We start from the raw sequence: 17,450 nt of genomic DNA, 5'->3' as shown, positions 1-17,450 counted from the left end.
GCTGGCCAAATGACTGGGTGGGAGTGGCTTGCTGGCCATGTGACTGGGTGGGAGTGGCTTGCCGGCCATGTGACTGGGTGGGCTGACAATGAAAAAAAAAATTCGGGGCTGTTCAAACTTGACAGCTTTAAGACTTGTGGACTTCAACTCCCAGAATTCCTCCTCTCGCTCTTCATCTTGATGTGCGGATGGGCGGGGGGAGGGAGCTGGAACCGGTTCTAAATGGCACTGTAGATTTGTGGAACCTCTTCTATAGAAGAATTTAAAACTGGCAGGAACCCACCCCTGCCCCTGATGTAGACTTACTTCTATTAGGTTGTAGAACATGATGTATTCATTGCTTGCTGCGACAGTTTTGAGGTTTTCCTAGGAAGAAAAGAAATACTTGGCTCAATTTACATATATAGGAAATAGAAATATTTGTTGAGAAATATCATCAGCACACTATGAAAAAAAAATGCAACGCTGCTTTCAGAAATATGTCACAGGAAATATTTTTGGTTGTAGGTGCTTCATTATGTATTCTAACAGAAATGGAAAATGGGAATAGTTGCTTTTCCAGATTCCCAAGGGAAGGAATGGAATATGCATACTGTACTACCTTACTTGTTCTGAGAATAATATGTAGAAACAATTCTAATACATAGTCCTAACTTGGGGAGACAATGGAGGACAGGAGAGCCTGCCGTGTTATAGTCCATGGAGTCATAAAGAGTCAGACACAAGTTAGTGATTGAATAAAAACAACATACAGTCCTAACTGATGCAGTGGGTTGCATTTTAATGAAAACAGGAGTTGATTTTTGAAGCCAAGAGGCTGTGAAGGCATATCTTTTTCTACCAGCATCAAACTGTTCTTGATTTTATCTGGAGCTTCTGCACTGCCTATTTATCTTGATAGTTTATATTACCTCTACCACAGTGAAAATAGAAGTTGTTAGAGGCTGACAATGAAGAAAGATTCTCACTGTCATGTCTTGTGAGTTCCATTATGCCACTGAGATCCAGAATGCTAGATGAAGAAATATTGGCCTGGGGTGTGTGTGTTTGTGTGTGTTTCTTAACCCACAGTTTCAGTAGTTAGGTTATAACAATCCATGGGCTTTAATATGCACAGCATTTTTGTTTGTGACTGCATTGGTTACACAAACTATGAATGGTAATCTTTGTTATTGAACATCCTGGTTTATCATCTGGATTACCTGATGTCTTTTTCTCTCAAGGCATGTGATTCTAACTCAACCTTTTGCTGATTAATGTACATAAAAAGACAGTGTATAAATTTGATGAATGAATGAAATAAAATAAATAATATGTACATGTGTGTGTGTAAGCAGCAAATATATGTTTGTGTTTTATATAGTTGTCCTATGGCACAAACTGATAGTTTATCAGTGTTTTCTTGAGGAAGCTTTTTTCAAAATTCATTTTCCATATTACTTAATTAACATTTTCATTCTATTCCAACAGGTTCATTTGTTAGCAGCAAACAATATTGTGATCCACAACCCAGCAGCTTTTAATTAGTTGAAAAATTCAAGGCATATGGAGCGCACCTTTACTGGTTTTCCTTTTCCCAAAGGAAATTCTTGAGTCTTCTGTGGAGCCAGGACCTTATCTATGATATGGATTACTCCATTGGTGGTGATTATATCACTGGCCAATATCTTTGCTTTGCCATTCAAAAAGACCGTGTTCTAAAAAAAAAAGTACAGTATGAAATAACAGCTTTGCTGCAATGCTGAAATAAAGCGATGTAAACAGTTTTATTGCTGATTAAACAATTAAAGGAGAAACCACTTTTCCTTTCAGTGCTATGTACTGAAAGAGCCAAGTGGCGCAGTGGGTAGAGTGCAGTACTGCAGGCCACTTCAGCTGACTGTTATCTGTAGTTCAGCGGTTCAAATCTCACTGGCTCAGGGTTGACTCAGCCTTCCATCCTTCCAAGGTGGGTGAAATGAGGACCCAGACTGTGGGGACGATATGCTGACTCTGTAAACCGCTTAGAGAGGGCTGAAAGCCCTATGAAGCGGTATATATCTATTGCTATGTACAGTGCTGCTCAGCATGCTTGCCAAGAGGAAAGAGCAAGTGAACATAGCATTCATTACAAGCAGGATTACACATTTGAGCAAGTGTTGCTGTATTGAATGGGCTCACTTTAAATGCACAGGAGCTGTTCTTGCATCTAAAGTGTAAACATCGATTGCAGGTAGAGGATGTGAGAAGAGATCTGTGGATTATGACTCCTTAGAAGAGGCAACTTAACATCATACTATTCAGGGAAGTGTCTGCATTTAAAAACTCCCAAAATATTCCCAAAGCCAATATAGGAGAGTGGGATGGTGATCCAACATTTTAGTATTAGTATTTAGTATTGAGCCATGGTGGCACAGTGGTTAGAGTGCAGTACTGCAGGCTACTTCTGCTGACTGCAGGCTGCCTGCAAATTGGCAATTCGAATCTCATCAGGCTCAAGGATGACTCAGCCTCCCATCCTTGCGAGGTGGGTAAAATAAGGACCCAGTTTGTTGGAGCAATATGCTGACTGTAAACTGCTTAGAGAAGGCTGTAAAGCGGTATATAAGTCTAAATGCTGTTGCTATTAGAATTATAGGAATTTAGGTGTTTCAGAAGATTTAGCAGATCAAAAACTGCACAATTCTATCCAGAAAGGATCAGATCCTTTCCCCTTTGCACGCTTTCATGATATTTCTCTGGTATCTGCAAGCAATAAACCCTAATTTCAAGTTCCTAATTTTACTTGTAATAATTTCAATATTGCATCTTATCCCTGGAAAGTCCAATGAAGGTGTAGCTAAACCCCCAGTTGATGAAAATTAGTTACCTGTGCAAATGTGATCTTGAGTGGTTCTCCTTGGAGCGTGATGACAGTTTTATCTGAAGTCAGATCATTATACAGCAATCCTGCACATGATACAATATGATAACGCAGAATCTGGGGCAACACACCTTTGGAAACCCAATTGGAGATCTTGAAAAAGAATTGTTCAAAAATGATTTACTGTATTGAAAGTGGCAGAAAGCAAAGAATGAACAATTATATTTTGACTTTGCCATTATATGATTGTGATCTAAACTCATAGAACTTTCCTAAGTGATTCTAAATGAGCGACTAGCATTTCACATTGGACTCTCCTGCAGAGATTGAATTGAAACCTATTGGAAGCAGCTTCATAGAAAGAGACTGCAAAATTCATGACCACTGAACTGTGCTGAATGTCCCATCGAACATCAAAATGCTTTTGTATACTTACTTGCAATTCAGTTAGAACAGCTTCATTTGTCGGTGCAAAAACAGTGAAAGGGCCCGTTCCTGTAATATCTCTGAGCGAAGCATCCTATATTAGTGAAAAACAAAATGCACATTTCAGTCAATATAGACAGTATTTTAGGTACCTTTATATCTCTCAAAAGGCTATTGAATCTGAAAAAAAAATATTCTTAAAAAAGCCTTCTGCAATTCACGACACTGGGAAGGGATGGCCTATGACAGTGATGGCGAACCTTTTAGAAACCAAGCGCCCAAACTTCAACCCAAAACCCACTTATAATTACAGATTGTACAGTTATAGAGACTAATTTGATTCTGAACTTAACAACGGCAGCAAGATTGTTGGTGGCGCAGTACTGGAAGAAGGAAGAATTGCCTACGATTCAAGAATGGATGTTAAAAGTAATAAACTTAGCAGAGATGGCCAAAATTTCAGCATATTTGAAGGACCATTCAGATGAGAAATACAAGCTGGAATGGAGAAGATGGATTGACTACATTCAAAATAAATATCGTACTAAGAAATTTCAATTAGCTTATGAATGAACAAGGAATGTTATAACTTATCTAAATTTAGCTTAATAAAAGGGGAATTAAAGTACAAGAGGGAGGTAGGAAGCTATAGTCAGTTAGCTTATGTTAGTGTATGATTGTTAACTGTTTATACTCTGTATTTTGCTCTGGGAAGTTGGGGAGAGGGAGGGTTGGATGGGGGTAGGGTGCGGGTGGAGGGAGGGAAGGGAAAGTGGAAATATTTGTAAAATTTATTAAAACTTTTCAATAAAAAAACCCCACTTATTTATTACAAAGTGCCAACATGGCTATTTAGCCTGAATAATGAGGTTTTACTACCTAAAACAATGATAAACAAGACAGAGTTCAGCTAATTGTTCTAAGAAAAACGTGATAGATGTACTTTTATGCCCCTTCATTTTCCCCCTGCTTTTGAAATATTACATTTAGCAACAATAAAAAAGAAACACTGTTGTAATATCATTACTCTCTTTTCCTCCCTCTCTCTCTTTCTCCCTCTCTCTTTCTCTCCTTCTCTCTCTTTCTCTCTCTTTCCCTCTCTCTCCCCCGCTCTCCCTTTCCCTCCCTCCCTCCTGTGGGAGAAATGCAATGGAGCTGGGTTGGGGCAACTGCACACATGCCAATAGAGAGGGATCTGAGTGCCGCCTCTGGTATGCATGCCATAAGGTTCGCCATCACTGGCCTATGACTTTCTTACCATTAGCTTCCCATTAAACCGAGTAGTATTGAACTCCTTTGCAAGTTCCTGTAATAATAATAATAAAAAAATTAAAATAATAAAATGGTACCCAGTAACACTGAACATGTAAATATATACAATTATTTCTACATTGAAGTCAGAAACAGCTAGATCTGAGTTATGTTCTGAACTAGAAACTAATGTTTTAGGTCTCTCTATGGATTAAGATGTCTTAAGGCTTCTTGGGTATAAAGTACTGCTAGGTAACCCAGTTACTTGCTAGAAAAGGCTAGGCCATGGATACAATGGTTTTAATAAACCTTCTAGATGGCTTTGTTGCGCTGGGTTATGAAGAACTTAGCTAACATTACTCCTCTGGCATCCCATTACTATATTACAGGGGTGTCAAATTTATGGCTCGCATGCGTCATGTGCTGGCCACCCCCACCACCAGTTTAGCAAAAGAGAAAAAAAAGTTGCGATAAGTCACATGACGACAATGTGACGATGTGAGTTTGACACCCCTACTGTATTACATTACATCAACAAAATTCATAGTTATCCCTGTGTGCATGCAATTTTATTATTTAAGTATATTGAAATCCAATGCTTCTAGTGTTTCTTAAACATGGGGATGAGGATTATTTGCATTAGAAAAGCATACTAAAAATTAAAGACATCTTTTGGTCATAAAATATTTTTGAAAATAAATAGATAAATAGCAACCATGGTTTCCATTTGCCCATGCAGGCTGATATCAAGCCAACTTGTAATTGTCCTCAACTTTTCTCATTTAGAGCATCCCTGGATCTATAGATTTGGGCTCCAAGATCTTGACTTAGGTGCTCTCTAGGGGCGTAATTATAACTGGTCAATTGCTAATATGCTTTCATGTGCTATCTCACCCATACTCTGGTGTAATTTGGCCTGTTGGTACTGAGCACAAAAACTGATCTCAAATAAGCAGCAGGGAAGATATCTCACCAGTGAGATGCTACCTCGGCAAAGAAACCCATCTCCAATGAAATTGGGTTTACAGCTGCAAATCCTTTCTGACGGTAACGTATCATTGCAAATGGCATTTTCTCCACATCCACCATTATTCTGATAAAAAGATAAGCAAGGAACATTAGCTAAAATATACTTCATCTCAATAAATTTCAGTACAAAGTTCACTGAATAAACTAAGAAATGAAGGATGCAAAGGAGAGAATCGTAGAAAAAGCAAGGGCTGGATCCTTCCTTCAAACCCTTTAGGGATCCCTTCATCATCAAGCAAACAGGGAGGCAGCAGGAAAACAAATTTGAAATAAGGGCTGGGGGAAAGCAGAACAAAGCACAGAGCAGCTTGCAGGAGGAATGTTTAGACGAGAACATTTCAGCTGGAAGTTTCTCCAGTGTATAGTGTGCCCCCCTGTGGAATTGTTTTGATTAAGAAAAGCATGATGGGGGAAAAATTAAAATGAAGTTGTAGCACTCTAAAAAGTAAAAAAAAAGTCAGTAAGACAATTCATTTCAGTTGCATTAGCATCAGAATCAAATTCCTGACCTTATCTTAGTGAATCTTAACTGGAGCTCGAGTACCAGGGGGGGAAAGAAACGGAGAAAGAAGCCTGCGCAAGCTGGGGAAGAGGAAAGGAACGGAGGAGAAGGAAACAGCTGAGATGGGGGGGGGGAAGAAACGGAGAAAGAAGCCTGCGCAAGCTGGGGAAGAGGAAAGGAACGGAGGAGAAGGAAACAGCTGAGATGGGGGTGGGGGAAGAAACGGAGAAAGAAGCCTGCGCAAGCTGGGGAAGAGGAAAGGAACGGAGGAGAAGGAAACAGCTGAGATCGGGGTGGGGGAAGAAACGGAGAAAGAAGCCTGTGCAAGGCTCCGATCGTGTAAAATATTTTCCGCATACCTCGCCCACGCATATAACCCGCAGGGGGTGCTGTGCATGTAAAAACCGCATATAACCCGCGGGTTATATGGGTGAAAATACGGTAAATTCAGCAGGATTTCTCACTTCTCCTTACAGTTTGTATAAGGAGAAGTTTAGGAGCTAAAAAAAGCTGTCAGTTCTTGATTTGTAATAGAGATTGTTGCTTGAACTGTGAAGGACGGGTATGAAGGACAGGGGTCGCCAAAGTCTAGACTCACCAGTGTACAGGGACTGATGTAAGTGCATGTTTTCCCATCTCCAGAATATCCAGTGAAACAGTTACATGTTGCCTGTCAGAATAAGGAAATAATCCAGGTTAAAATATGGAGAAGGATAGCATTTTATTTCCTGATCTTTGGAAGTCCTTTGACAACTTTCTCCTGTTTGGTTTCTCTTGGGCGTTAAGACTCTGTGATTTGTTTTCAGTTTTTTTCCTTACTCATGAAATCATTCAGAGCTCCAAATGATTAAATTATATCTGTTTGGCCGAACTGGTAGTGGTTTGGTGGTCTGGGTCATTGGAACCAGCAACCCAGGCCTGCCACACCCTAAACCGGTTCTTTGGGTGGTGCCGTAGGGTCCGCCATCTTGTTTTTGCTTCGGCACATTCACATGTTCTGCATGTGCAGAACAATTTGTATTTTTGCACAGTGCACCTACAAGCGAACCAGCAGTAGTGGTTCCACTGATCTGGCCTACTAGTTATGTATTTGTGTAGTCCACCTAAAGGTAAAGGTTCCCCTCACACATATGTGCTAGTTGTTCCCAACTCTAGGAGGCAGTGCTTATCTCAGTTTCAAAACCGAAGAGCCAGCGCTGTCCGAAGACATCTCCGTGGTCATGTGGCCAGTAGGACTAAATGTCGAAGGGACACAGAACGCTGTTCCCTTCCCACCAAAGGTGGTTCCTATTTTTCTACTTGCATTTTTACATGCTTTTGAACTGCTTGGTAGGCAGAAGCTGGGACAAGTAACAGGGAGCTCACTCCATTACGCGTTGCTAGGGATTTGAACTGCCGAACTGCTGACCTTTCTGATCAACAAGCTCAGCGTCTTAGCCACTGAGCCACCACATCCCTTGTAGTCCACCTACAGTAGTTCAGCACAAATCATATATTTTGGTATCATATTTCTTTATTCATCATTTCTTATATGATCCTAGGCATAGTTTTTGATATTTCCAGTCAGATCTAGAAGCAAACAAGCTGTCAGCATGAAAAGATATGGAAGCTCTGTCAATCATAAGCAAGAACACCAGGCGAAATGAATAAGTGCCCTACCTCAGTTGAGTTGCATTGAATTATATTGTAGCCTGTGATTTGCCACTATTTTATATTTTATTTATTTGTACATCAGATTTGAAGACCGTCCATCTCACTCACAGAGTGACACTTATTACTACATGGAGTATAATGCACAATTAATATAAAATGGAAATACTGTTTTACCTTGTTGGGTCCAGTGTGAATGCACTCTGCATTTTTAGCACATCCTCCATTATTCTCCAGGCAGGGGTTAATTTCTTTATGGAAAAAATAAAAAGGAAAAAAAACATTTAACTTTTATGAAATTTAGATTAAGAGATTAAGAGCCAAGGTGGCGCAATGGTTAGAGTGCAGTACTGCAGGCTACTTCAGTTGACTGCTAGCTGCTGTTTGGCAGTTCAAATCTCACCGGCTCAAGGTTGACTCAGCCTTCCATTCTTCTGAGGTGAGTAATACGAGGACCCAGTTTGTTGGGGGCAATAGGCTGACTGTAAACCTCTTAGATAAGGCTGTAAAAGCACTATGAATCACTTAGATTTAGATATAGCTGGCTCATAAGTACCATGTCTGTATATGCATATGTATATATCTCTCTATAAGTAAATATGTGCAATAAAGAGATTGCATAGCACATAGCATATTTACTGATAAAAAGTGATTTTGCCAATTTATATGACTCCAGCTGATCAACATAAATATGTGTTTCTGTCACTTTAACTTATAAGTTTCAATTTCAGTTAACAAAAACTACAACGAGATATTTGCAGAGGAGTTGCTAATTGTAAAAAGATGGGGAGGGAGGGACAGACATTGTCATGTTAATCAGATGGAGTAAATTCAGGTCTTGGAAAAGTGCAAAATAGAACAAGCACTTACCAAAGCAGGCAATTCCATCTCCAGAGTAACCTGTCCTGCAAACACACACTCGTTTTCCTGGAGTGGTACGTCTACATTCTGCTTTGGTAGAACAACCTCCATTGTTGTTCTCACATGCATTAATAGCTGAAAGACCATGCAGAATTGAAGTTATGTTTCAAAGGTTACACCACTTAAATTCCTTTATTTCAAAGCAAGTTTAAATAGGTCAAATTTAAATTTAATTTTATCAAAAAATGTCTGCATAGGAAGTATAAGGTACCTCTGTTATATAAATGTGGACATGGGCTTGTTTGATTCCTTATGTATATACCTAAAATAAATGTTGCTATAGACTGGCTGGCCATTTCTTAACCAATCAGGATATCCCAGAAATTGTGGAATGTTATCTATATAGGAAAGCTAATTGACAGGAGACCTGAAAGGGCAAGTTTATTGAGAGGTGTTAGATGGGATCCCTCTGGGTGGGCAAAGAATTCATTTTAAGCTGTGTAGATTTAAAAATAATACACGTTTAAGAGACAAATGAATTAGCTACAGCAGGAATCCCTCTCTCAGGAAATAAGATGTGGGATTGGTTGTCTGTAAAGATGCCTATTGTTTCCTTTATTGGTTCCTCTACTTGCATAATTGCAAAAACACAGATATTACAGAAAGAATGCAACCCTTCAATTTATATCTACTGTATTTCCCTAAAAATAAGACCAAGTCTTATATTAATTTTTGCTCCAAAAGATGTATTAGGGCTTATTTCTGGGTGATGTCTTATTTTTTGTTGCAATGGACATACTAAATATGTCCGTCTGGCTGACAATCTTAACTAGGGCTTATTTTTGGGGTAGGGCTTATATTACAAGCATTCTGAAAAATCATGCTAGGTCTTATTTTCTGGTTAGGTCTTAATTTAGGGGAAATATGGTAGCAAGAGACAACATACTTAGGCTTCATATGACATTACTAGATTTTTATAATAAATCCCATTATGACTCTTCAACTTTTTGGCATATGGATATGACTAGCTAGTCTAGGCTATTCTTGAAAAAAAAAAGTAAGTTGAACTTGGTCAATACCTGGATGTGATACTGCCTTTAAATCTCAGGGCTAAATACAATGCTGCTAAGGTAAAGTAATCAAAACCTGACTTAACTCAAAAGAGTGTTTTTCAATTTTTTTCTTGTTTGGTGGAAGAGAAACCGAGAGGAATACAAAAATCACAAAATATTTCAGGATTGCTGGACAAGGTAATTGTTTCCAGGAATCTGTCCAAGGTCCTGAAAGGACTGCCACTGACTAAATACCATCAACTTTAGATTTTTTTAAAGGGTCTTCTTCTCAGGACTTCTAATTGATTTACAATTAATTGCCAGAGAGTAAACATTCTCCAATATCTTCTAGCTAACAATGTTTTCTTTGGCCGAATATTAATAAATTAGTATTTTTCAAAGCTTAAATAAAAAAAATACATTAGAAATTAATATTTTTAATGTAACTCATTATAAGATATTAATTCCACCTCTTGCTAGATCAGATTTTTGAGCATGTCAAAAATTGCATGAACAGAATAAATCACACTTACCCGAACAATATGTACCATTCCCTTTAAACCCAGCTGCACACTTGCAATATGGTGGACCAATAGGATTAAGAAAACAGCTAAAATAGAAAATCAAGAAAGATTATAATTTGCAATTGATAAAAAAGAAATGGCATGCTTGGAAAACCCAAGATAAGTGGCATCAAATAAACTCACTTCATTGATCAGAGTCATAATAAAAGTCTGCTAAATTTTAAGTAGATGCGGTGCGCATTTATTTAAATATTAACTTTTGCAAATGAAAAATACAAAATGTTTTCACTATTAAAAACAGTTCTCTGCCACACTGATTATATTCAGTCTGCAGCCTGAGCAGCCTGTGGATGTTGGTTTAATTTCTAAAGACATTTATAAGTGTCAGTCTCTTGCATTGGATTGGGAGAAAGAGAAGTCACAGAGTGATGGAAGTCAAGGGCAAGTACAAAGGGAAAAATAAAAAAATGCATGACCCATTTAATCACTTGCAATTGCAAGATCAAGTCCCTGCAGTTGTCTTAGCAAGGTTTTTCAGAAGTGGTTTGCCATCTCAGGGGTTGCCACAAAGAAGAGGGAGTCAAGCTATTCTCCAAAGCACCCGAAGGCTGGACAAGAAGCAATGGGTGGAAACTAATCAAGGAGAGAAGCAACTTTAGAACTGAGGAGAAATTTCCTGACAGTTAGAACAATTAATCAGTGGAACAACTTGCATCGAGAAGTTGTGAATGCCCCAACACTGGAAGGTTTTAAGAAGGTGTTGGATAACCATTTGTCTGAAGTGGTGTAGGGTTTCCTGCCTAAGCAGGGGGTTGGACCAGAAGACCTCCAAGGTCTCTTCCAACTCTGTTATTCTGTTCTGTTCTGTTCTGTTCTGTTCTGTTCTATTCTATTCTATTCTATTCTATTCTATTCTATTCTATTCTATCCTATCCTATCCTATCCTATCCTATTCTTTTCTTTTCTTTTCTATCTCTCCTGGATCTAAGAGAGAGGTACTGGTCCAGTTGGCGTTGTGCCTAAGGCAGGAGTGGAACTCATGGTCCCCCAGTTTCTATTCCAAAGCAATAACAAATACCCCAAACTGCCTCTGATTGCATATCATTTGAAGTTAAAATTTACAATTAGAGAAAACATTAGGGTTATAGTCAGGATCAAGTAAAGAATAATATGGGGTCAATAACTAGTTGGATGCAATACATACTTGGCACTGGTGTGGCAGGTATTGTTGCACTTATCATCTCTGATTTCTGGAGAAGAGAAAAAATGTTTTTGTGAGTCAATATTCTATACAGTTCTCCCCTTTATTTTGTTGAGCTGAAATCTATGTGTAGAGCTCACCTAAATGCACAGATTTCCCTGGACGATATCACATTCAAATTGAGGTGGGTTTAAATGTTTCTTCATTCCTGCGCTTACTCTGGTATTCTGGTTCAAATGCCACCTTTTTGCTGTTAGAACAAACTCTGTCTAGAATTTGCTAATAAACACAGCACTTTTCCCCATGTACACGTTCCTTTTCTAAGCAAAATCTTTAACAAAAACTCCAGGAGATACAGCAGGGGTCCCCAAACTTGGCAACTATAAGACTGTGGGTTTCAACTCCCAGAATTCTCCAGCCACATAGGAGTTGAAGTCCACAAGTCTTAAAGTTGCCAAGTTTGAAGGCCTCTGAGATACAGCATAATGATAAGAGACACGAGAGAAGAAAGAAACAAATCACGTTGTTTCTTTTGAACCATCCCCAGATGTTTTCCTCTTTACTAACAGAATCAAGAATAGTCTTCTCAACCTATCTTTCTGCCTCAAATGCCTTATTATTGTAAATGTAAGTTGCTAGACCAGCTACTTTCTGTTGATGGAACATAAGAGGCCTATCTGGTCCTTGACCTCCAGCAGCAAAACATTGTTCTGACCCAGCCTTCACAAGTAATGATAAGCCACTTAATCATCAGTAAAACAAATCCCTTTTCCAAACAGGCCCAGAACAGTTTTTTTATTTACGTGAATAAACAAAAACAAACATAATTAGTCCTAACAAACCTGGTTCTGGCCAAGGAATCCAAATTGCTTGTTGTATACAAGAAAACCAACGGTTGTCTGTGAACAACTGGCCACTCTCAAACCCCTACTATTTATTTCCCAGCCAGGGTTGGGCTAGCTAGCAGCTACATCTACTTTTCCCTGAGAGCCAGCCTATTGCTTTCCTTTGCTCTCCTCTCCTTTCATCTCTATGCATACACGCAGCTGGGATGGGCCCCATCTGTTCCTCCCTCTCACTCAGCGCAGGCCCTGAAGATACAGATGCCTCTGGGGGAGGATGGAAGGCCCATGCTCTCCCTCAACCTCTTCCTCCTCTGGCTCTGCTGCTAGCTCTGCTGGCAGCCGACAAGCCACAACAGTCCTGCATATTATACAGAGAATGAACTTTCTTGGTCAGAGAGGCTTGGCCAGAGCTGCTGATGACACCATTACTACTTTTAACTCTGAAATAGGATGCAGCAATCAACTTACCACTGTCACATTTGACACCTCTCCAACCAACATCACATTCACAGGTCCCGTCTCCTTTAATACCACTGTTGCACCTCCCATTGGTGCAGGCACAGTCTAAAAACAAAGGAGTGGTTTTAATTCTGAATAGCTCATAAAACAGTAGGAATCACTAGCATGCCATCCACTCTCCTTTAATCTCTTCCAAGCTTTTGCGATTCAATTTAGTGACATATTTTAACATGACAATTTATGTCTGGTTTGCAATTGCATCAGCTATACCTTTGTCTACATTCACTAAAAAGTGCCTAAACTGTAATATTACAAGTGTAGCACACATAACATGGTGAGAACAATGGAGCTGTTTCTTTCTTTTCAAAACCTGAGCCCTGAAATGAAGTCTGAAGGATTATAGCTGGTTGTCTTGTGGAAATCACTGAGATCTAGCAAGCTATTTTACATACAGTTGGTCAACATCTAGTACAAATGGTAGAGTGGATTTTCATATTTATTAAATGTTGATTCATTTAGAATAGAATAGAATAACAGAGTTGGAAGGGACCTTGGAGGTCTTCTAGTCCAACCCCCTGCTTAGGCAGGAAACACTACACCACGCCAGACAAATGGATATCTAACATCTTCTTAAAGACTTCCAGTGTTGGAGCATTCACAACTTCTGGAGGCAAGTTGTTCCACTGATTAATTGTTCTAACTGTCAGGAAATTTCTCCTCAGTTCTAAGTTGCTTCTAAGTACACATGGAAGGGTACAACAGATAGATACAAAAAGAAGTATCTATTTACCAAACAAAAACAATAGATGCAGTTGGGAAGCATATGGACAATGAACAATACCATTATTCAGAAATATGAATTGCCATGAAAAATAAAGTAGGAAAATAAAATTGTAGTTGTAATGTTGTTACTTTTGACTGTGTCAGTGAGAGTCAGAAGTTGGTGCTTTTTTTTCTTTTTTCTCCCTTTACACTATACCTCTCTTTTTCCCTTCCTCTCTTCTTACTTTTCCATATTTTTTTCTTTGTATTTTATACTTTGATAAACTAATTAAAAACTTTAATTGAAAATAAAATAAAATAAAATAGGAAAATGTAAAACATTAGAACATAAAATTAAGCAAAAGTTTGATAAAATGTTTGATTATTCACCGATAAGCACTTCAGCCACTTGGATGCTTATGTATCTACTAAATTGCACTCCAAGGAAATCCCTCTGAAATTCAATGTGATCCACAAGAAACAAAAGTGAAAAGATTGGTATAGCATAATTCATGATATCTGTGACTATAATAGTACTTGACAATTACTTGGAAACTTTGCAAAGTAAATGGTTCTGAAACCAGAAGTACCTTGGTCACAGTTTGTGCCATATTTGCCTTCAGAACATTGCTCACAGGCCACTCCCTTGAATCCTTTTTCACATTGGCAAGACCCAGTGCCGTTGACGCCATCCAAGCAAATCCCATTGCCAAAACATATTTTTCCAGATAATCCTGGGCAAGACTCACATTGTGGGCCATAAAAGCCTGCACAACATTCTCTAGTCTAAAAAAGAAATCAAGACATTAGGGCTTCTGCAATTGAAATCCTTGGAAAGGAAGAAAACCAGAGAGTAAGGATGGGATTCTTGAGCTAGTTGTCAACGGCATATAGATAACTTTTGGGACATAATTTTATTATTAGACATAATAACCCAATCACATTCTTCTTCACACATTGTGCTGCATCATTGTTTATTTTAGGCTTCTCCCCCCTTTAAATAACCAAGGGCCGCTGTAGTTATACAACATGTGTTGCAAACCACAATAAATAAACATGCTAAGTCAGTGTTTTCAGAGCTAAGTAATCTTTTGGAGTAGTTTCCAAAAATTTACCTGTACATAAAACAGTGTTTTATGGTTTTATGGCTATGGTTTTATGGCTATGGTTTTATGGTTTTATGGCTATGGTTTTCCCAGTTGCAATGTATGGCTGTGAAAGTTGGACCAGAAGAAAGGCTGAGTGCCAAAGAATTGAGGCCTTTGAACTATGGTGCTGGAGAAGACTCCTGCGAGTACCTTGGACTGTAAGGCAATTAAATGGTCAGTCCTAGAGGAGATCAACCCTGACTGCTCTTTAGAAGGCCAGATCCTGAAGAGGAAACTCAAATACTTTGGCCATCTAATGAGAAGGAAGGAGTCACTGGAGAAGAGTCTAATGCTGGGAAAGACTGAGGGCAAAAGAAGAAAGGTATGACAGAGAATGAGGTGGCTGGATGGAGTCACCGAAGCAGTAGGCGTGAGCTTAAATGTACTCCAGAGGATGGTAGAGGACAGGAAGGCCTGGAGGAATGTTGTCCATGGGGTCGTGATGGGTCGGATATGACTTCACAACTAACAACAGTAACAAAACAGTGTTAAAATCTGAACTATTCCTTTTAGACAGAGGTTAAACATTTTATTCTTATGGTTCACTGCACAGTCATCCAGATGTTTAGACTGGATTTGGCATTTTTATCCATCATTGAAAACCTCCCCTTGGATTAAGTATCACAACCCACAGCAATGCTTAAACCTAACACTCTTTCCCGTGGTATTGTATCAATAGTATGCTTACAATTCTACTTCTAGTACATTTTGACTGGCATCCCAGACGCATCGATGTTCCATACAAGGAGACATAATAGCAGATCCCCTTCTTGCCTGGCTGTATGAAAGAATAAACAATTTTAGTGAAAAAGATTTAATAAGACGTATGTGAAGTGCTGCAAAAACCTATTCTAAATTTCATGCAGTATTTTACCTATACTTCAAATAATGAAATATTTTGAAAAATAAAGCAACTCTATTGGCTTTCATTTAAACTCTAAACCGAGGCCCAGACTTGATGTGATTAAATTTTTTAAATCAACTATTCATGATAATTATTTTACAGTTTTCTTTTCAAGTAAGTTCTTTAGAATTTTAAACAATAAAGAATGCTGGCTTTTTCCCTGACCAGATAATCCAAAATGATAAAACAGCTGAATCGGGCATTTCTTGGGCTACTTTTTCTTTCTCCTCCTCCTAATTTCTCCACAATAGTGACCCTGTAAGATTACCGTAAGTGTGTTTTCCGGTGAGACCAGTCTATCAGGGCAACCTGGGCTACTCAATTATACTGCATACTGCTTCCGCTTTCACCTTTCATCCCTAATGCAAGAGCCTCCGCAGGCAGTCCCTTTCATGACAAACTATTTTTTAAAAAACATAAATTCAACATGACCTTGTAAGATGAGTTGGGCTGAGAGAGAGTGACTAGTCCAAAGTCATCAGCTGGCTTCCATGCCTAAGATGGGACTAGAACTCACAGTCTCCTAGGCCAGTACTTTAATCACTGCACCAAACTGGCACTCAGATGCTACTCCCTATTTCTAGCAATTTCATTCTCAAATACTTACAATTTTTGTACTTCCAGTAGGACAGCTAGATATCTGTGAGCAGGGTACACACCTTCCCTTGAAAAGAAAACACACATTTGACAAACAGTAGATCCAGAAAGCATTTTCTGTATTGCTAGATAAGCATCAGAGATATTGCATTTTCAAAGAAGCTTTGATTACTTCCTCAATTAATTTGCTTTCCTTATCTTTCTTACAATTATTTCCCAAGATGACTTTGCTCTGTCCTTTGAATATAAATTGCAGTCGCATTTCATTTCTTTCTTTTGTGTCGCTTATTTTAGCATCTGCTGCTCATTGTCAACCGAAATAAATTCAGTGGAGGAAAGATGATACTTGAGAGTCACAGGGAAAGACTGTGATACTGGTCCAAGCACTTCCTTTCAGTCTTAACCCATAATAGATTATTAAGGCTGTACAAGAGGGAACGATAAATGATGTCTCGCAAAATGAACAGTTTGAGATGGAAAATCTGGGAGTCCTGACATGCAAATAGATAGACTTGAGTTTGCTACGGCAGGGGTCCCCAACCTGTGGGCCATGACCCTCTATGGGTGATATGTTTCCTCCTCAATCTCAGGTCCTCTGCCAGAGACTTGGGAGTTTGAAGGTTCTGTATATTATTGTAGCTGCACTGCACTCTCCTGACAGAAAACTCTGATGCTTTTCCTGGGATCTGTTGGAGCCATTCCCCAAGCGGAATGTTGATTAACCACTGGTTAACCCACACTTAACCAATGGAATGGTTTGCATCCAGAAGTTGTGGTTACTCCATCACTGGAGGCTTTTCAGAAGAAGAGAATGGACAGTCATTTGTCTGGAATGGTATAGGGTGTTCTGCCTGAGTAGGGAGTTGGATTAGAAGATCTCCAAGGTCCCTTCCAACTCTGTTATTCTGTTATTGTTATATGTTTCTATTACAGAAACTAGATAAAACCAGATTAATAGAAAGTTCTGGATTGCTTGTGTTAGACAGCTGTGCTATTATAATGCTAATTGCAACATACATCATTAATATTTAGTACAAGCCAAAAATCATTATGTTTTAAGTATATATTGATTGGTATTTTTTCCAGTGCAGATTAATTAAAAATGCAATGCATGTTCAGAAGCGTACAACTTACATTTACAACCACAGTATCATTAATATCACATCTGTTCTTTACAATTTCCATTACTTTTCCCAGTCCATGGATTATTCCTTTATCTGTTGCAACATTTGGGTAATTTATAGGTGCCTCGTTTATGTAGAGCTGTGCACAAAATGTTAACACATGTGAGAGAGATTACTTATAAAAAATATAGCTTGCATAACATTTACTCCCATCCCCATTTTATTCAGCCAGAATGTGTAATAAAGGACATTGCATTATAAAACCTTGATCTG

General features: G+C 38.8%; 1 protein-coding gene across 4 annotated transcripts in view; it reads right to left on the bottom strand.

The window, feature by feature from the left end:
* Window positions 1-17,450, bottom strand: part of STAB2 (stabilin 2) — a 100,661-nt gene that overhangs the window by 27,873 nt on the left and 55,338 nt on the right. For all 4 annotated transcript variants that reach the window (XM_032220784.1, XM_032220786.1, XM_032220785.1 and 1 more), the window contains 16 exons: window positions 17,188-17,316; window positions 16,064-16,120; window positions 15,241-15,330; window positions 13,995-14,190; window positions 12,652-12,747; window positions 11,342-11,387; window positions 10,147-10,223; window positions 8,571-8,696; window positions 7,878-7,951; window positions 6,649-6,720; window positions 5,493-5,612; window positions 4,527-4,574; window positions 3,279-3,362; window positions 2,849-2,995; window positions 1,557-1,697; window positions 307-366 (listed from right to left, as the gene is read on the bottom strand). In XM_032220784.1, coding sequence (XP_032076675.1) covers window positions 307-366; window positions 1,557-1,697; window positions 2,849-2,995; window positions 3,279-3,362; window positions 4,527-4,574; window positions 5,493-5,612; window positions 6,649-6,720; window positions 7,878-7,951; window positions 8,571-8,696; window positions 10,147-10,223; window positions 11,342-11,387; window positions 12,652-12,747; window positions 13,995-14,190; window positions 15,241-15,330; window positions 16,064-16,120; window positions 17,188-17,316 — 1,563 coding nt within the window. The remainder of the gene's footprint in view (window positions 1-306; window positions 367-1,556; window positions 1,698-2,848; window positions 2,996-3,278; window positions 3,363-4,526; window positions 4,575-5,492; window positions 5,613-6,648; window positions 6,721-7,877; window positions 7,952-8,570; window positions 8,697-10,146; window positions 10,224-11,341; window positions 11,388-12,651; window positions 12,748-13,994; window positions 14,191-15,240; window positions 15,331-16,063; window positions 16,121-17,187; window positions 17,317-17,450) is intronic.

Source organism: Thamnophis elegans, chromosome 7 (genome assembly GCF_009769535.1).
Source record: "Thamnophis elegans isolate rThaEle1 chromosome 7, rThaEle1.pri, whole genome shotgun sequence".
Lineage (NCBI taxonomy): Eukaryota > Metazoa > Chordata > Lepidosauria > Squamata > Colubridae > Thamnophis > Thamnophis elegans.
This window is presented reverse-complemented; position numbering and strand designations above follow the sequence as displayed.